Source organism: Salarias fasciatus, chromosome 6 (genome assembly GCF_902148845.1).
Source record: "Salarias fasciatus chromosome 6, fSalaFa1.1, whole genome shotgun sequence".
NCBI classification, from domain to species: domain Eukaryota; kingdom Metazoa; phylum Chordata; class Actinopteri; order Blenniiformes; family Blenniidae; genus Salarias; species Salarias fasciatus.
The window spans coordinates 15356071-15375964 of record NC_043750.1 but is presented as its reverse complement, the minus strand read 5'-3'; the positions used below and the strand labels follow the sequence as shown (position 1 = coordinate 15375964).

General features: G+C 45.6%; 3 protein-coding genes across 3 annotated transcripts; 1 reads left to right on the top strand and 2 right to left on the bottom strand.

Moving 5' to 3' along the window:
• Nucleotides 1-110: 110 nt before the first annotated feature.
• Nucleotides 111-6551, bottom strand: LOC115389600 (zinc finger and BTB domain-containing protein 5-like). Its single transcript, XM_030093043.1, has 4 exons — nucleotides 6093-6551; nucleotides 4857-5070; nucleotides 3912-4760; nucleotides 111-3609 (listed from the first exon to the last, which is right to left on the bottom strand). The coding sequence occupies exons 2-4, from the start codon at nucleotides 5064-5066 to the stop codon at nucleotides 2386-2388; spliced, it is 2283 nt and encodes a 760-aa protein (XP_029948903.1). The 5' UTR covers nucleotides 5067-5070; nucleotides 6093-6551; the 3' UTR covers nucleotides 111-2385.
• Nucleotides 6513-12008, top strand: LOC115389606 (DNA-directed RNA polymerase I subunit RPA49-like). Its single transcript, XM_030093064.1, has 13 exons — nucleotides 6513-6537; nucleotides 8212-8277; nucleotides 8546-8649; nucleotides 8741-8817; nucleotides 8904-8989; nucleotides 9288-9343; nucleotides 9456-9600; nucleotides 9845-9955; nucleotides 10078-10174; nucleotides 10249-10379; nucleotides 10496-10577; nucleotides 11503-11634; nucleotides 11818-12008. The coding sequence occupies exons 2-13, from the start codon at nucleotides 8214-8216 to the stop codon at nucleotides 11981-11983; spliced, it is 1251 nt and encodes a 416-aa protein (XP_029948924.1). The 5' UTR covers nucleotides 6513-6537; nucleotides 8212-8213; the 3' UTR covers nucleotides 11984-12008.
• Nucleotides 11997-19581, bottom strand: LOC115389597 (F-box only protein 10-like). The gene is made up of 11 exons (XM_030093036.1): nucleotides 19300-19581; nucleotides 18413-19013; nucleotides 16496-17323; nucleotides 16169-16318; nucleotides 15746-15882; nucleotides 14882-14952; nucleotides 14651-14803; nucleotides 14203-14553; nucleotides 13799-14109; nucleotides 13187-13371; nucleotides 11997-12993 (listed from the first exon to the last, which is right to left on the bottom strand). The coding sequence occupies exons 2-11, from the start codon at nucleotides 18995-18997 to the stop codon at nucleotides 12813-12815; spliced, it is 2952 nt and encodes a 983-aa protein (XP_029948896.1). The 5' UTR covers nucleotides 18998-19013; nucleotides 19300-19581; the 3' UTR covers nucleotides 11997-12812.
• Between the last annotated feature and the right edge of the window lie 313 nt (nucleotides 19582-19894).

The following is a 19894-nucleotide window of genomic DNA, read 5'->3' as shown; positions in this document are numbered from 1 at the left end:
AAAAAAAATTATATCAATACAAGGGAAGTCCAGTCAGTGCACTCGTTTAAAGAATCAGATAAACTGTTGCTACAGTTTTACAAGACAGCACCTTTAGAATTGCTAACAGGCTGCAGTGCGAGGAATGGAAGCTCCGTATTTCTCAAAAAGACATCACAGCAATCTCTCTCTGAAAAGAGAAAGCACTGGGAGCCGAGTATGAAACGGAGAAACAGGAGTCGCATTAGAGATCTTGCCTTCAGTGGACAGGTTAAACTCCGTGACGTAACTTGTTGAGCTGATGTTTAGGTAGGACTCCCCGTAAGGCCATGTGTCTTTACAAGAAAATGTCAAGATTATCAATCAACGTGTCAAAATGACGGGAAGTTGATGAAGGATAACAGTGTGCGGACTGTACAGTACATTAAGGTGCCAACTAGTAAAGAAAGCGGTGACCATGACTCACTGACAGCATCTCTATCACAACACAGCAAGTATCGAAACGGACAGGAAGGTGAACGTCTTTTCTTTTCCTGTTCACAAAAACAGAACGTGACAACACGGCAACCGCATGAACCGAAAACAAAGCTGATGTTTCAACATCCCATAGGAAGGCAGACAGGTTGACGTTAAGATCCGCATTATCAGACTTTTTAATTATTTTTTTTTTTTGATACACTCTACAACATTAGATTCCTTCACAGCACGGCTCTGTTGTGTTTAAATCCTACAAAGAATCTCAAAAGAAATGGATCTAAAAGTTACAGCAAACAGAACGTACTAAGAAACATGTCGATAGTAAAACACTAATAACAATCTGGTTTAATGCCTCAAAATTAACAAGAAAAAAAAAGTTGATAAAAGGCCCTTTACACATATTTTATCTTTAACTCCCCATGTTGAATATTTCCTTTTATTTTAGAAAAAAAAAAAAAAAAAAGAAGCTTAACTCCGGGCTTCCATCAACGCAACGGTCACGCAACAGACAAAACAAAAACATTTGAGTTAGCCGACTCAGGTATTATCAACACATTTTCACAAAGTTCAACAATCCAGTAAACATATTAGTCATATAAACAGACTTGATTTGTAGAAGTGCTTAAGTAACAGACAACATCGTGTGTAGAAAGAGACGTGTATAAAGCACTCATACGTACAGTGGGGAACTTACTGGCAATGCTTTCCTCTTCTTCGAGAGAGAAAATATCAAACCATCCATAAATGTGCAATATGTACATTCCTAAAGCATTTTAAAACATGTTGATCTCTTGTTCCTCCTAGATTACGTTCATTTAGTAAAAACAGTACAAGCTCTCATTTCAACCATGTTTGTGTGGGGGGTTGGTAAACTAGTCAGCCGCTGCCTGGATGTGACGAACTCTACATATTCTAGTTTGAGACATTTACTGTTGTACAAATGATACGAACGTCGATTTTTACAATAATGAGTGATTTAGCGCCAATATTCTGGACAGAATGAGCTCGGCAACGCTGATGGTAGCCCAAAGACGCTTCAGCTGACACAGATGTCACATGACTTGGATCTATGCAGGATCAACACAATCAGCTGATACTGGTGGGACTTTCCTTTTTTTTCCCTTCTCTTAAAGAATCATTTCAAATGATGTGACGATTTCTTAACATCAATACAACATAAGATCATCTGTTGTCATACAACCTTAACGGAGCTACAGGCAGCTGGACAAGATAGTTTTCTGTACAGTATCAGTGTTATGAGCAGAAGACCGTCGGTTCTTCATACCTACATGTCTGATCCCTGCTCTGAACAAGGCACAGGCAAAATACCCAGCTATAACTACTAAACAGTCTGATGTGAGACGCTGCTACATGTTTTACGGATGTGCAATTCAAAACCTTTACACTACTCACTTGATGTTGCTGTTTCTGAGTGCTGACGCTGCTCAGCCGCCTCAGGGGATCAGTCTGAATGACTGACCAAACCCTCAAATATTTCGGTCACTTTCAAGCTTGTTCTGCTCGACAGTCTCGCCATATGGAAAACAAAGCCTTTAAAGCCGTGGTTCTCAACTCCAATGCTCACGAGCTGCAATTCAGTTTCAATGTAATGTTCAGCGATATTTACAAATGGAAGTAAACAATGACTACTGTATCACACATAGAAGTGAATGTGCAGCTATAATTGTACCTTTTTTAAAATCAGTATCAGAACTAACAGTTCCAGTAACTTTGAATAAGTCTACAGTATATTCTTGTCCTGAATAGATCGATATAGTCATACGTCTCTTTGGTCTGTGATCAGGACTGGCTAGTTTGCTACTGAGGAGGTGAAATGATCTGGCTGTACTGTCAGAGAATCATTAGACTTCAGTCCCTCACTGGCTCCCAGTGAATTCGAGGCGTTCCCCCACTCGGGTCCTCGTGTTCCTAGAGCAGGGCGTTGGACATGTTACTGTTCTGCCAGCGCAGACAGGTGGTCTTGGAATGCTTGTATAGGTGTGAAGACTGACTGAAGCGTTTCCCACACTTCAGGCACGCGTATGGTTTCTCTCCCGTGTGGACACGGATGTGTTTCTTGCAGTCGGTGAGGGTGAGGAACGTCTTGCAGCAGATCTTGCAGGCGTACTTTCGCGCCCCCTCGACCACCAGCACGTTGTGCTCTGACAGAGCCTTCTTGCACTTGGACAGAACGTCTGCTGAAGCCCGGGTGAGCTGCGGGGGGAGGGAGGTGGGCCGGCCGCTGCTCATCTCGTAACCTCCGCTCTCGTTGAGAAGCAAGGGACTGGCCAGATTTGACGAGGAAGAAGCAGCATCCTGGAGAACTCCGCCCACTCCTTCCTCTCCCCCCATGCCTGAAGTCATTTTTGGAGCGATACGTCTGTAACCAGGATAAGCCAGAGCCGAGGCGGCCGGTCCTCCCGGTCCTCTTGAAGGTCGTCCCATTGAGTGAAGCCCCAAGCTAGAACGCGGAAAGTCCAAACCAAAGGGATCCACCCCTCCGCGTCCCCCACCCACACTCCCTCCGCCCCCTCTGGAGTTCCCTGATCCGTCGTGCAGCGGATGAAGAAACAGAGAATCTGTCTGGAGATTATCACCAAACCTGTTTCTACTCTCGCTACTCAGTGGACTCGTCTGCAGCAGACTGGAAGAAGCAGAACCAGACGGACCCACGGTCTCCTGTCTCAGCAGGAAGTGATGCGCTACCGAGTCTCCAGTTGTCGTGTTTGGAAGGTCGTCCTCTCCAGGGACCAAGCCCGACGCACCGTTTTCATAATCCTTCTGGCTGAGAAAGCTTGAGATGCTGAAACCAGGCTTGCTGCCCAGTCTGCTGTTGCACCCGTAGCTTCCTCCGACTCCTGTGCCCCCTCCTCCTCCCACTCCCCCGCCACCTCCTCCTCCTCCACCTCCTCCTCCTCCTCCTGCCATGCTGTTCTTGTGGAGGAGCTGCTCCCTCGGCTGCAGCAGAGGGTCGGAGCTGGGCTGGGGTTCAGAGGTGAAGCTGCGGTCGCTGCTCTCCGGGCTCAGCTCCACCTTCTCCTCCTCCTCCTGGCAGCCGGGCTCAGCCGGGTCGCTGCCTTCAGCCTGCGACGTTACGTCACTGACTTCATCTGCCGGCTCCGGAGAACTCAGAGGCTCCCGTTTAACCACCACCTTAAGAACGCAAAACATAAACAAAATGTTAATTTGAACTTATTTATTGGTGCATTCAGGGTCACGATGCAATCAAATAATGCTGACAATTAGTTCAACTTATTAACATTTATATAGAGCAGAGTAAAAAAATTACATTTTGCATCCAGCTTTCAATTTCATAACAATTTTCCCAAAATATCACTAAGTACCAGTGAGAGTTGCCTCAGTTCTTGAATTATTAGCAGGGCTAACTGTTGCATTAGCTGAATTAACCTCGGTATTTCACAGTGAGCAAACCTAGCGGCATCCTGAAGCTTTACCTTCCGTTCCTCTTCTTCAGCTTCCTCTTCCTCTGTCCCTGACTTCATCTTCACTCCAACTCTGTTGTCCTGGTCATGTTGCTCATCCATGTCCTCTTCCTTATTCACCCCACCTGCCATCCTCCCCAAGCTCTCCCCCTCGCAATGCCCACTGTCTGACTGGCTGGGCATCTGAGGGTCATCTTGGGACACGGCCACCAACGCCGTCAGCGCCGTGCCTAATTTGGATTCGTCCCCCATCTTGTGGGAGTCTGGGGAGAGAAGCGCTCCCTCCTCTCGCTCTGCGTTCACCCCTCCGTCTCCTAACAGGCCCAGGTTAGGACCGGAGGGGCGCGGCCGCTGTCTCGGCCTGTCCTCGGAGAGTCCCAGGGCAAGAGAGGGCTTACGCTTGTGGAAGCGTCGGATCGGGAAGGAGGCTCGCTGCTCGACCGCTCTACCGCTCACATTTCCCACCCCGTCCTCTTCCATCCCACCTAAAGCAGAGCTCACCAGACTGAGCCCCAGCTGCTGCAGCAGGAAGGAGCGTTGAAGTTTTGATGTTGCAGTGTTTGCTGCGAGATTGGCACTGGCCGCCAAAGCTGGGTTCACTGCTAAATCTGGCATCTGCTGCTGCTGCTGCTGTCTGTGCCTCTGCTGCTCCTGCTGAGGATGGAGGTGGGCGGGTCTGTCCGACGAGGGCGACATCGGCAACGTGCGCGTGGTCAGATAGTGTTTGCAGGCCTTGACTACGTTGTTGAGGTGCAGGTGCGAAGCGGCGAGGAGGATATCCATGACGTTGCTCTCGCCGAGCATCAGCGTCGACGTGTACATCATGTCCACCAGAGCAGCAAAGGCTTCAGCTGTCACCACCTGTAACACAAACATTTTATGAGATTTTTCTGCCACAGCTACTACAAACATTAGAAATGTTGTTTTACTAAACACATTTCCTGTCCAGTCACCGACCTCACTGTCCAGCTGGATCATGTTCATGCTTGCATCACCCTCTGCCACTGTAAACAAGGCTCTAAAGTGGGTACTGCAGGCTGCCAGCACCGACCGGTGGGCCTTAAAATGTCGGCTCCCCACCACGATGACACAATCACACAGCTGACCGTGGATCCGCTGATAGTTGAGCTGCTGGAAAATCTGCTCAAAGTGGCCTGGGAAATCCATGGTCCTGCAAGACAGACATAGAAAGCATAAAAAAAGAAAAAAAAATTAGTGTGAACAACTGAAAAGTGAAATCAAAACAAGGACATTCTGTGGGGAATAAATTTTCATGGTGTAATATTGTAGATGTAAAATAGCAGAATGCATGAGAGCACACAGAGGAAAACGATTTCAATGTGATATAAAAGGTGTTTGGAAAAGGTTGTGTAAATTAGTGTTCTTCCAAGCATGATTGTACCATCTATTGATCACTGTATTACAGAGGGCAAAAAACTTGATATAAAGTAAAATAACCATGAATAAACTCAACAAGGCACCTTGAAGACAAAGTAAATTTCCAAGGTGCTTTGAGAGAATAAAACGATCTCAACCTATCACATAGATAACCCATGTGTGAAGTGACTGACATGCATGTGGATTCGTTCAACATTCCACATACAGGGACAATGTTCTTGTTTAGAAAGGATCAGCAAAATCATGATGCTTTTGCTAAAACGCTACAGTAATGGGCTTAAACTTAGATTAGATAAAGCTTTATTGCAATGTGATCAAAACCGTAAGAGTGGATTTAAATTAATGTACTACTGAGGAAAAGACTGGATACATCAGTTGTTGTTTCGCATTTTGCAAGTTGATTAAAAAATAATTCTTCCAACAGGCCAATACTTTAAAGTTTGTATCTTTTACTTGCCACATGAACAGTAAAGTAAAGAAGCAAGCCTTGATATCTGGACATACGCACAAACACGCACGTCCCTCAACTGCGCCTGCACTAAAAAGAGCTTCCTTTTGTAACCATGCTGCCTTGTTTCTTTATCTGTCCACAGCAATAGTTTTCAGCATGGAGCCACGGATCACGTAGTTATGCCTGGAAAGAGAAGTGAGCCTTTCCTACCAGCAGCGAGGGGACAGCTAGCTAATGACTGGTGGCTGAACAGTTAACTCATCTAAAATTCTAACGAGGACTATAATAAAATAACACACTGATTATTACGGTGAGATAAGCGTGTCGTTGGTGTCTGACATTACCTTAACAGCTTAGGAAATGCTGGAGTCGAAGGATAAAGCGGAGCTCCGGCTGAAACAGAGCGAGCTAAAGTTAGCTGGCCGCGGACCAGCAGCAGATTGTCGGTTAGCTAGTGCCGCGGCATTCGGTCCCCCCTCCGGGATGGATGGGCCCGTTAGTCTCCGTCCAAACGCCGCTTCCTCCCCAACAGGACGTCCCCTCAAATGTGGCTCTGCGGAGCTGACATGCCTGCGGTCCTCCCCCGGACACTGTGCCCCGGTTGAAGCAGCCCGGTGTGGGGTTCAGAGATGTCCGCGGTGTCACGGTGGACTGGCTCCGCTCTCACAAAGGTGGACGCGTCGCGTCAGGCGGCCTCACCGCTCGATATCGGCCACATCCAACCGCGGCGATCCGGACGAAACGCGACCATCTATTATCGTCGATTATTATTGGATGTACGACACGCGGGTATTGTTATTTCCACAGTTTTTTTTTTCCTCCTCTCAGACGGGTTTACCGAGCAGACTCACAGGGTGGCGCTGTGTGCTCAGGGGAGCAGACGACCTCAACCCGTCGGATGAAAGAGGAGTTCATCTCCGGTTTCTTCCACCGCTCAGTAATTCTACTCCACAGTTAGAGACTAAAACACATCCACACTGTGAACAATGTAATAACACATTCCTAAACAAAAGAAAGAAGCGTCACAGACTGAATAATTAACAGTGTCCAGCCATAAATCATCAAAAGTATTTCATTCAGCAAACCATTTTATCCAAAACAATTCATTACATCACAAAAAGAACTTCTGAGCATGTGTTGAAAATAGGTTTGATCAAGAATAGAAGCCAAGGTCAATGTTGACCGCCGCAGGTTTCGAACCAGCCACCCAATTTTGATCAGCCTGAATAATCCCTAATCTTGTGGAACTGTGTATCAATCAGTGGTGCACGAGCTCCCTCTGGCGGTATATGAATGTAACTCAAAATTCATTTATTTATTTATTTATTTATTTATTTATTTATTTGAATGAAATATAGCTGACAATATCTAACATTATAACATAGTTCAAGGCAACACATATTTCAAGCAAGTATTATTTGCTGTTTTTATAAGACATAGTGAAGTGCTGCAATTGTCTTTATTAATATCGCTGCTTTACACCGTATTTCGTATTTCCATATTTGAGAACAACTAAACTATTGAATTTGTTTAAAGAATTTGTGGACCGCCCCCTCCTAAAACGTTGATGCATTTTGTTATTTTACTTCACTGTGTGAACTAATGAGAATAATTTTTAATCCCTGAGACTTTCAATAGATAAATGAGAGACTAATTTTACCTTTATTGGTCTTAGGCAACACAAAATTAAAACACGAGGTCTGATAAAAAAAAAAAAACAAAAAAAAAAAAAAAAAACGAAATTATGGCACCAGGAAAGAGAGAAAAAAAAAATCAAAATTCCAAGGGTTACTAAAAGATTGGTATTTCAGGAGCAATTTTATTATGCAATATATACAACAATATAATCCAAATAAAATACGTGACGATGTAGCAACAGTAAAAAATAGTAAAACCATAAATACCCTTATAAACAAGTGTCAGCAATGAGAGCATTTTTGCCATGTTTGGACTATCTACTCGGTTTACATTACCTATTGTCTTTCTGATGTAACACCAAGGAAAAAAAACGTGGTTGTAACAGAATATTTTTGTCTAATGATCTTATTTTCACGTTTTGTTGTCTGAAAAAGCAGGCGTTGAACTCACTGAGTGTGCATGAAAGGTTGAAAAAGGTTGGACTGTTATTTTGTAATAGTTAAAGCCTGCAATTAACAGTTTCAACACTAGGCGTCACTCTGATTTTTTTTTCCAATGACCTGATTTTCAAAGAAGAATCATTCAAAGAAGATTGATTCTCAAGATACATACAGTCAACATGTTAAATATCAAAGGCGTTTAGTTATTTATATTTTTAAAATATGAAGGCTGTGGATATTTGTGGATATATGACACAGGGTTGACAATCCTCACATGAACAGTCAACACGTGAATAAATATAAAGTTCCAGTTAAACCAAAGGTCGGCTCTCTTGTCAAGACGGAAGTGCTCGGGAGTGAACTCTCTTGTCTCTAACCTCTGCAGTCATGGCCGCCTCCTGCTCGTTAGTGTGCTGTGAAGAGGAAAGAGAGTCTGATCAAGCTGTTATAGGTAATCATTTCGAATTACTTGTATTTGTAAAGCGCACAGATTATGGTAACCTTGGTGGTTAATATTTGGGCGTATTTTGCTGTGCGCGTGTCTCGTCTGCACACGTGGTCATGGCGTTTATTGTTGACAGCACTCTGCATCTCTCACGTGCAAGGCTAAAAACAATGAAAATCTTGGGTCTCAGAGTAGTAGAGCCAGTTTTTGTGGCTGTTATGATCATATTGATATGTGTCTTATAATCTTAATATGATTTCCCCCTGTCAAACAGTTCGCTTCTCAAATGGAAACGTCAAAAATGAAGACAAACTGGATTTCACAATGTACAAGAATACGGACGAGAACAACCCCCGAAAAAAGAGCAGACGGATCCTGGTGAAGATGATCGCACTCTGCTGTGCCTTTACAACATATTAATGATTCTCTCACTGTTTTAATGACTGTTATTTTCTTATCCTGTGTTTAGGTGGCTGAGTCAGACAGGCTGTCTTATGTTGGACATAATTTTGGAGTGGGGTCATTGAAATGCAACAGTCTGTGCAAGTAGGTGTATAAAGCATATTGCGACTTCATGACACTGTGATAATTGAGATGGCGATTATTCAGTGTGCTGTTTGGTGTCTTTTCAGATATTATGTAGGGGTGTTGAACAAAGAGACCATGCAAATGGAAGTCCACAGTGCACAGCTGTTCAACATGCAACCTGTAATACCAGGTAACGACAAAAAAAAAAAAAAAAAAATCACCGCTCTAAATGAATCCAGTTCAGCAGGCCAGATCCAATCATAGCTTCGAAGGTATCATATATGTCCAGGATAATCTGGATGACGATCACAGAGTCAACACCGAGAAACACATACACACCTAATTTAGAGTCACAGGTACTGAGAGAAAGCCCATGCAATGAATTAGCCTGACAACTACTAACTCTTTCAACAGACTAACTCATAGCTTTTGCCTGTTTTGAGATTGCGTCTTGCTTATCTTCTGTTTCTGTGTTGCTTTGTCACCAGGAGAGACAACAGAGAGTGCTAAATCCCAGGATGCTCCTCAGTCCTACAGAGACAAGGTATGATGATTGCCATGTTTTTTTCCTTGGAATTAAAAAAAAAAAAAAAAAAAAAGAACGTGATTAAGCAAGAGAAACAAATTTTCATTAACGGATTTTTTTCTCTCTTCAGGTTGACTCATTGATCGAAGCCTTTGGCACCACTAAGCAGAAGAGAGCACTGAGCTCCCGCAGGCTGAATCAGGTGGGCAGCGACACGCTGCACCATGCAGTGACCAAAGCTGCCAACTCTGTGATCGACAAGAAGGGCCTGGAAGGTAGACCACACAGACTGTTTGCACCACAGAAGTCAGAATACTCCTAAAATATATATTTTTCTTAATAAATACTTTTGACTAGTTGCAGTAGTTGATCAGATTTCTCTGTCAGTGAAGGATGAGAACTTGTCCTGATTTCTGAATTAAGAGTTCACAAACTATACACAAGTATAAATACATCAGTGTTTGGCTAACTGCTTTGCTCGGCCTACCTTAAGCATTTATCTGCCTTCTCTCTCCTCAGCTCTCCAACAGGAGGTGGCTGAGACCGAGTCTCAGAACGACCTGTCTATTCACCTTCCTCCCTGCGACGCCAACGCTGACGCCCGAGAGAACGTCTACCCGTTCGATCAGCGTATCTTTTACTCGCTCCACAGCAGAGTGTGTGGTCATGTGTGTGTCCAGCTCTTCTAGCTTTGTTTGTAAAGATGTACTAGAACTTGTTCAGGTTTTTTCGCCTTGAATCCAAACCAACAGTCCTGAGTCCAGTGGAGTTCGATGCTTTGGAGCAGGCTGGTTCCAAGTTGGCAGCACTCACCCCAGAGGAGCTGCAGACGATGAGAAGTGATGGAAGGTAAACCGACAGACGACTCGCTCTGTCTCAGATGATCAGATAAGCATCTTAATCTTTATTTGTATTTACCACAGGTGCCTGTCTGTCCTGAAGCATTTGGATAACATGCCGACTGCGGGTGAATTGAGAGAGAAAACGGCTCGCTGCGCCTTCTACCTTTCTCTGCTGCTCAAACTATCCAGGCAGAAGAGCGTCACCAGAAAATGTGAATAACTATTGTTCTGCTCTCTCGTATTTGCTGGGGACAAACTTGCTGTCCTCATTCAGGCAAATAACAGCTTGTGTTTGTGTGTGTGTGTGTGTGTGTGTGTGTGTACGCAGTTGGACAGGAGGACAACTGCCCTCGCATCATTCAGAACAAGCTGATGAGAAATTTCACCGTGGAGACTTTCAACAATGGCAGGTATGAAGCTGTCATCTTTGGTCGATTTGCTGAAATCAGTTCGTTTGAGGCGACTGGGTCACCATTTGTTTGTGACCACAGTGAAATGTCAGCAATTTGATTTTGCTGCAATCAAAAAGAATTGTAACTTATTTGAATCGACATACTTGGCCTGCTACATTTCAGATCAACCTGAAAAAATGGCGCTATCTCATACAGTATGGTAGTCCTGTGTAGTCAGGATATTTGATAGTCAGGATATTTCTCTTGCACAGCTACAATGTTTTTCACTTCTGTTTAATAAGCTACACGCGTTAAAAAAATTAAAAAGTAGGAAAATGAGTCTTCTTTCTCAGCTTACAGACTGACTTATTTGTGTTGTAAGTTGCAGAGAGTGGTGCCATGATTCCGTCAACACCAATGTTTACTGTCAGAGAAAATTGAAAAGTACTTGGCAAAGTGAAATCTACATTCAGCACAAATAATGAATCAGAAGCACATTACTGTGCATTGTGAATTTATGCACATCCAGTTTATTTGTTCTGAAATCTAGAAACTGTTTTGTGTTAAAAAAATTTTTTGTTTTGTTTTGCTTGGAGTGCCAGTAACACAAATGTAAAACCTATTATAAAGTTTTGCCAAAACAGTGCTTTGAAAAATGAGTTTAGCTCTCCCAAAAAAATCAAATTCATAGAGTTTTATCAAGGGAGATAAAATAAATGTAACCTTTAGCAGCAGCAGTAGTAAAAGCATCAATATTCTGTATTGGACACACAGCCTCAGCAGGCTGGCAGTCGCTCACAGGCGATGGAGACATCTGATCACGCCTGAATGTGACTTGACAGAGAAATGCATGTTTTCGGACTGTGGGGATGAAACCAGTCATTGACTCTTTAAGTCTTGAATAGCTGCAGATGTCACTTTGCACCTCGTGTTTTCACCTTAGGGTCCAGAACATCGTGTCGTCATCAATGCGAGCCAAGCTCGCCGCTTACTGCTTGGCTCTGCTGCTGCATATGGGTCACATGACTGCCGATCTGACGTTACTTCACCGTGATCTGGGAATTACTGAGGCCAGGTAAGAAGCAAGAGCAAAGTTTTTTCTGTTTGGAAGTCAGAGGTGTCATTGTCATCAGTACTCTTGCCATATTTTAAAATGTTTTTTTAATAGAACTGATTATTGTGAAAATGGAAGTTCCTGTTTATAATGTAGGACAGATGACGTCTGCCACTTTAACTGATCCATTTGTTTTCATGATAGGATTACTGAAGTTGCCAAAGCAATGGGACTGACTCTAATTAAACCTCCCCGGGCCAAAGACGAAGACGCTACCCTGCGAGATGACCGCAAGCAGGCCACGCTTGTTCTGCCTCTAGTCAAATACGAACAGTTCACTGAGAGACGGAAACGCAAGAAGATGCACTGAGGAGCAAAAGAAGTCAGTCAGAAAACAAGACCTGTTTATTGTTTTGTTTTATAGACAAATAAAGTGGTTAACTTTAAGTTGTACGGGACATCATTGCTTAATGCTTACAAAAAAAAGCAAACTAATGAGCTGTAAACAAAATCTAGATGGCAGAACATCTAGCTGAGACGGTTGAAACGTATAGGCACATTTGTAGACATCACATATTGCACACTAAGAATCTTTATCCTTCTGACAGGCTGTTTCCAGGCGAGTGTGTGTGTGTGTGTGGTTGTGTATCACTGCGGAACATGATAACCGGAGGAAACTTTTTCAATCAATTTCTAAGCATGAAGTTGTACAAGAACACAAAACTCACCTGGAAACAGCAGCTCTATTCAAGAGGCAGGAGCTTCAGTTTGGCTTTGTTTTACTTTTTTTTTCTTGCATATACATCATGAACACCGTTTTCCTAGCTACAATCATCGAAGAAATCAGACCAGGCGCAGCTTTACTCTGCACCATATTTAGCTGGCATATCTGAAGCTTTCTTTGGACCCCCGCTAGGATTTAGAAATGTGCACGTCCTAACCAGCAAGTCTCAGGAGCTAATCAACCAAACAAAGGTAAAGATTTTGTGCTCAAATGGATTTAAATGTAGAATGACAACAGTGTACTTGGGTTTCACTTCATTGGTCCACGTTGTTTTTTTACAAGTGTGTCACGGTGTGGCAGATGGCCACTTTAGTGTTTCTGCTTCTTATAAAGCTTCACTCCAGCCGGACGGACCTTTTTATTAAAAGATCCTCTCGATGAAAAGACCTCTTGGTAAGATTATCTTGCTCGTATTTCACAGGATGGAGCAGAACTTGCTGCCGTTGTGGCAGCCGCTTTCGACGGTCGCGCTGATCCGCGTCGTCATGGAGATGCCAAGTCGGGACGGGTACTGGGATGAGTTGAGGCCAGCAGAAGCGGGGCCCTGTGGGCGAGGAGGGGGGCTTTCCAAAACCCAGGGTGGTACCGATGTAGAGCTATAGAATAAGAAAAGAAAAAGATCCGCGTCTCAGACGTTCAGTCATCTTCTCGACTCGCTTCGTGTGGATCTGAGTGAAAGGTTGCTGTAGACTGCACACTCTGTCACTCCCCCACATAATCGCTGCAGTGTGGACGGCGGAAGAAAAGAGTGCAGAAAGTGAAAATGTGAGGTGTCAGTTGCCTAGTTACCTGTTATGCCTCAGAATATTGTTGTTGCGCAACACGCAGCTTTCATTGGCAGGATCCATGTGCAGCAGGGATTTTCTGTTTTCAGGGTGACCCTGATATAAGACGTTGTCATGGACGACGCCTTTCACCGGCCCCAGCAGGGCGATGCCGCAGCCCTGAGCTGGCTGGACACGATTGCGCATTACCTAGACAAAGAAAATCAAACACTTTAAAGGCAACTACAGTTGCTGTGGTTCAGCCTAATTTAAAAAAAGAAATGCAAAAAAAGGTGATGCATCCACTAAAAGAAAAGAGAAAAGATTGAGATTATTCTTTTCTTGCAGCACTTGATTGAGAGTTCTCAGAGTTTTTCCTTCATCCATCATCTGAGCAGCACTTTAATTAAATTAACAAATTTTATAGCCACATTCTATGTTCTGCTCATTTAAAGCTTTCTGGTTTATACTTCACTCAAGCTGCAGCACATTTCATTTGCATGATTTTTGGGTGCGCGGCAGTGTGTGGTTGGAAGAATTCACACTTTCACAAATACACCACACCAAGGTAGCAATGCCACCAGGGTGAGCTTCAACCACCACAACTGTGAAAACACAGTCTCCCTCTAAATCTGACCTTGATATCGGCGCTTCCAGAGATCTGGATCCCACATCCACAGTTTCCAACCACGTCGTTCTCCACAATCTGTCCTCCGCTGCTGAAGCTGACACCGTGGCCGCTGTTCTCATAGATACCATTGCCGCGCAGCTCCACCCTGCAGTCCTTCTCCACGGTAACGCCACCCCGGCCGTTTTCTCGGATGCAGTTGGTAACGAGTCGGGTCAGCTGACTGCTCTGCAGCACGGCCACGCCGGGACCACGGTTGTTGTTTATGAGGTTGGCGAAAACATTCAGGGCCTCGCTGCTCTTGACATACAGACCAACTGCTGTAGAGAAAAAACAAAACAAAACAGGATTGCAGGATCAGTGATGAAGAGGGACTGACGTTTTGCATTTCACGTGTCAGACTGGTTTAGTACCTCCGTTGTAGCTCACGCAGTTCCCCTCCACCAGCGCCACGCTGATGCACCGACGGGCGGAGTGGCGCTCATCCTCGCTTTCCAGATCGCTCTCCCAAGCGAACAATTCCCCTTCTTCATTAAAGTTTTCCTGCCCGTCTCTTCCTTCCACGTCGACTTCCCTTCTCTCCCCGCTGCCTCCATCTCCGCCGATCCCCTCCTGCCCCGGCCAGTTCCCCTGATTGGCGTCCATGCTATCCGGGTCCTTCCGGCAGAACACCGCCAGCCCGTACATGCCGTTATGGATGATGAAGTTCGACAGGAGCTGTGGGAGGCTGGAGGACATGACCCAGACGCCGCAGCCTTTGTTACCTGTAGACAGCAGAGAAAACTCCTGTAGCGTCGCTTTTGGAAATACACTGTATATGTTTATTTATTGCACGTTGTGATATAATCAGGAATTACACACAGTAGACGTGGTTTCCCTCGATCAGTCCTCGTCCTCTCTCTCCCACCACCACGCCATCCGAGTAACCGTAGCAGATGTAGTTGTTCTTTAAGACGGGGTCGCCGCCTCTACGAATGTCCACGCCGCCCCACTGGTTCTCTCTGATGACGTTCTCTGACATCAAAATCCACTTTTCACTTCACGTGAACAAAGTAAATGAAGAAGTAAATGAGACCCGATGGAAGAACTTACCTGTTATCATCCCTCTGCCGTTCTCGTTGACGGCGATCCCCGCTGCCTGGCCTTGAAAGATGTGATTCCCACTACGACAGAAAGACGAGTCATAACTGTAGCCTATTCTCCCCCGCTTAATGGAAGTTGGCACAAAGAAAAGGAAAATAGATGAAAAAATTCCTAACAAGTTTTGATTTTGTGTTTGCAGAGCCTCCAGGACCAGGCTGCATTGTTTATGTTAGCACCTCCGCCCACAGCCCCGCATCGTCCAACGTTATGCAACACTTTGCACCACACATTAAATGCAAAATGCTCCGTTATCCCCAGCAACAACAGTATTTCTCTGCACTGCAGCACTCTTGGTACTTATAAAGTTGTCTGGACAGATTTATTAAACCATTCAATGTCACACTTCACTTATATACTGAAGATTTTAAACCTTGCAAAGAAACTTGACAAAAATGGTGGAATGAGCTTTTTGTATGACTAGTGCAGGTACCTCCAAACACATCGAAAAAATGTAAGAAAAAAAAAATTGGGCAACAGAATTCTACTGCAAAGATACACTTATTTTCACTGGCAAAGTCAGTAGGATGCACAGGGATAAATGACTCAATAATTTTGAGTTTTAATAATGCATTTAATATGTAGAGCACTTTACTGTCACGAAAATCTCATAAGGTTAAAAACAACATGATAAAAGATTTAAAAATACTAATACAAGTTAAAATATCTGCTGCAAAGAAAAGAACTGCAATTTCAATTTGTTGTTTGAGCCAGTGGCTTTAGCAAACCTTTTTTTTTTAAAAAAAAAAACTATGTTAAGACTTCAAATTATCTTTAAAACATGACGGGAAAAGAAGGCGCTGGAGAGCGACCTACCTCACCACAGGATTTCCACTGAAGAGGATATACACGCCCGCTTCTTTGTTGTTATAGATCTGGTTGCTCCGAATGGAACCTTTTCCATTTCCAAGAACAACAACCCCAGAACGCAAACCACTGTGTATCTTATTACACTGTGAATTATACAAAACAGAGAGCAAAAGTCATTGTAGCAAAGACGACACTGAAACCACTTGACTTTGGTTGCATGTATACAGATTCTATGTGTGTTTCAAAGAAAAAGCAAGATTATAGTAACTTTCAAAGTTTTTCATATGATAACGATGCAGCACATCCAGATAGATATTGGTGATATAAATGATAAAAGGCAATGAGATGCAGCTGAAACCTGAAGCTGTAACTGGACTTTGTGTCAGGATTATTACGCCAGGCGCTGGAGGTGTTAGCAGCAGTAATTACCACGATGGTGGGGTTGGCCCCTTTCCGTATGTCCAGTCCCGCCTCTCCGTTTGAGTGGATATTGTTTTCTGCGATGAGGCCCTGAGCAGAGAGGCGCAGGAACACACCTGACGCGCGGCACTCGCACACCTCGTTTCTCAGCATCACTATCTGAGGAAGGAAAGAGGGAGCTCAGGTGACGGTGCGAAGACAAAACCGCTGATTAATTACTAATGATCTGAGCCACTGGTTTAGGCTGACACAAAGCCCAAATGGTAAAGTAGAAACTCTGGAAATCGAAACATGATGGATTCTCTTCTCAAACAAAGTTAGAAGAACTTTATTTACTGTGGAGTTCTGGATGCAGCGAACGGCGTAATTCAGCCCGCGGAACACATTTTCCTCCAGCCGAGCTTGTCCATAATTAGACAAGTGCACGCCGCCCTTTCCGTCCCTGAAGAGGCAGTGTCGGAGGATGCAGCCAAGAGTGGATGCTGCCAACATTTGAGCCTCTGGGTCCCTGTCTAATTCCTGCTGAAGGGTGAGGGGTGCAGGGGTCACAGATGGGGGATCAGGGGATGAGGCGAGTGGCGGAGAGCCATCTGGCTGGGGTTTGAGCAAATGTGACAGACCGTGATGGTCACAGGGGATTTTGTAATTCTGAATAAATTGATTTTTGGTGTCGTTGCTCTCTGCTCCATCTCGGTGCTCCTCCTCGCCCTCGCTGCGCTCACCGTCGCTCCAGCCATCTTCGATCACTGTGCCCTGACACACCGCGTCCACCCCGGCCCTCCTCCTCCAGTCCTCGATGTTCACCGGCTCGTTTTTAGCATGAGCGGCAGGAGGCTGAGGCCCACCAGCAGAGCCTGCCTGCGGGCTTTTGGGGGAGCTGGTGGAGCCAGCCACGACACACGACGGGAACGTCCTGGTCAAAGCGGCCAAGTGTTTACAAGCCCAGTTCCTCTCCGACACCGGGGGGCCTTCCACAGTCACCGAGGCTGTGTCGCTTCCCGAGAAGTCGCAGCTGTCCAACAAACTGAGGACAACACCCATCAAGTGGGCCGAGCTGCCCTGTGAGAAGGAGCAGAACCGGGCCTGGCACGTCCCCGGCCCCCGGATCTGCAGCTGAGCGCCCTCGAAGTTGCAGTTGTCTAGTTGCACGTGGCCCCATGATGTCTGGAGAAGAGCAGAGAGAGAGGAGGTGGTTGAGGAAAAAATTAATTAGACATGCTATTAAAGATATAAAGATATGTGAAGATACAGAAGAGAATAATTCACGAGGGAGCTGCTTCAGTTAAAAGGAAAGATAGAACTTTACTCTAAAATACCACAAGGTTCACACAAGAATTCACCAAGCGTTGGATTGTTCGCCAGCTAATAAAAGAACGTCAGTTCAGCTTAGACTGTCATGAAAAAGGCCTTCTCATGATGTGTTTCATTTTAATCCTGCAAAAAAAAAAAAAAAAAATTTGTCTTCCCAACATGCTTACAGATGAGGTAGGACAAATTTTAAAAACCAAGGTCTAAATCAAGCCACAACAGCAATGAAGTATGAATCATAAAAAGCTCTAAAATACACACAAAATCCAACAATTTTGAGATAAAACATATTTCTAATAATTAATACTTGTGTCACTGAAGCTTCTTGACCTCCAGCCTGAAGGAAGCAAACAAACTTGTCTCTTTTAGTTTTGGCCAGAAAATGAGTTCAAACTGCAATAAATAGCAGACTTTCTTGAAAACACGCCAAACCGAAGCATCCGAAGTGAGACGTTTCACTCTGCAGCCAGACTGATGCAGCGTGGTTGTTTAGAGCCGGAGAAAAGCCGTGGGATTGCTTCAGGGCCGGGGCCTTTGTGGAAGCGTCTGTCTGGATTCACTCTGGTCGCTGTGCTTTCCAAGGTCATTCACACCAAGTTGACTAGCGACTGTGTGCTTGTCAGGAACATCCCTGAAAACTCGTTCGCAGTGTACCATGCCCTTGGTCCGGTGCTGACCTAGATCAGGGGCTCTCGAGCCTGTCCTCGCAGGACTTGAACCACATTCTGCCCCCAAACTCTAATGCATGTTTTGCCTAATGGCATGGTTGAAAGTTGGATTTCACATTGTAAGACATAAAGATTATGGCTTTTCTGCGCTATAGGGAAAGAAAAGTATAATCTCATGTCCAAGCTGCAGGCTTTTAGTTTAGATTATAGGTTTGTAACATTCACCATCGATAGCATAAAGTTGACACTACAGATGATGGGTTGGATGTTTCCTCACCTTGTAGACAACAGTGGAGAACCAGGGTGGCATGAACACCAGGTTACAGAGTCTGGCGGTGGGACACTGCTGCTCCACACACACCAGGAGGGCCACCTCGCCCAGCCGGCCCAGCCCCACCAGCTCCACCGGCACCTTCAGCACCACCTCGGCCTGCTCCTCATACACCCCCGGATGGAGAACCACGCGGTCATACGCCCCCACCACTCCGAGCGCCCCTCGGAGGGTGTCAAACTCATACCCGGGGCCCACGTGCCAAACCCTGCGGACCTTCCGCCTTCTGAAAAAGAGGAGGCAGGCCGAGGACTGCAGCTCCGGTCCGTTCTGGGTCCAGGTCCGGGATGCGAGGGCGTGCTGCTTCAGGGCCTCCCTCCAGGAGGGGGGCTCCAGGTGGGGCCGGCTGGGCCAGTTGGGGTGCCTGCACTCGGGGCAGCCCAGGCACAGCTGCCTCCAGCGGGTGTTGTCCAGGGACAGGACGAGCTCCCTCCAGGCGCGGCACACCTGGCAGCAGCGGCCCAGGTCCGCCAGAGGCAGGTAGGCCAGGATCACCCTCCACAGCTCCACGGGGAGGCTGCCCACCTCCATGGCAGCAGAGACGCACCTGGAAACAGTCACACCAGGAAAGCCCTGACACAACAACAACAACAACCACCACACAGCAACAGCAGCAGCAGCAGCAGCCGGAGAGGCTACTGTCTGCGCTCGTGAACAAACAGGCAGTAGCGCGCGGCGCTGCGGCAGAAACACCACGCTGCCGAGTACTCCGAACTGAAAACACAACCCAGACCCGCACGGAGGGCTGCGGTTCACAGGACTGGAAGTTTGGTTGGTTGGAGGAGCTAGCCAGCGCTAGCCCCGGCAGCATCCTCCCGAGCCGAGCAGCCTACCTCCCTTTTGTCTTCTCAGCAGTTCTCCATACTTGGACGAATCAACACATGTCGGCCGCCGCGGAGATCCGAGCCGCCGTGCACGTCCGCCGCAGAGACCCGGGTCCGCTCAGCGTCCGGGGGCTCACGGCGAGCCATGGTGCCGCGGTCCAAACGACGGAGGAGGCGCCGAGCGAACACGCACGCACATCTCCATCTTCCGCTTCCCAAAAGTAGGCGTTCACTTTCTTCCTGCGCTCACGGACACGATCTCCAGGGAGCAGGGGAACTATTTACACCGCGTTTTATCCTCATGACTCACAGGAGAGCAGGGAACGGGCCTTTCACTGAATTATCTCCACTTTTTCTTTTCCCACAGCCAGAAAAGTACATTAATTTAACCAGTCATTTGAAACACAGACAATGTAATTCATTATTTTAAAGAAAGTATTTATTTTGAGACCAATTCAATGTGAAAACAACAGAAACATCCAGTTATTATGATCACTGAGCCCATGAATGCTCCAATCAAATTACAAAAACAAACAAACATAGAAAAGATTTGTTTCACAAATTAAAACTATTTTAGCTGGAAATAGAAAAAAAGGATAGTCCA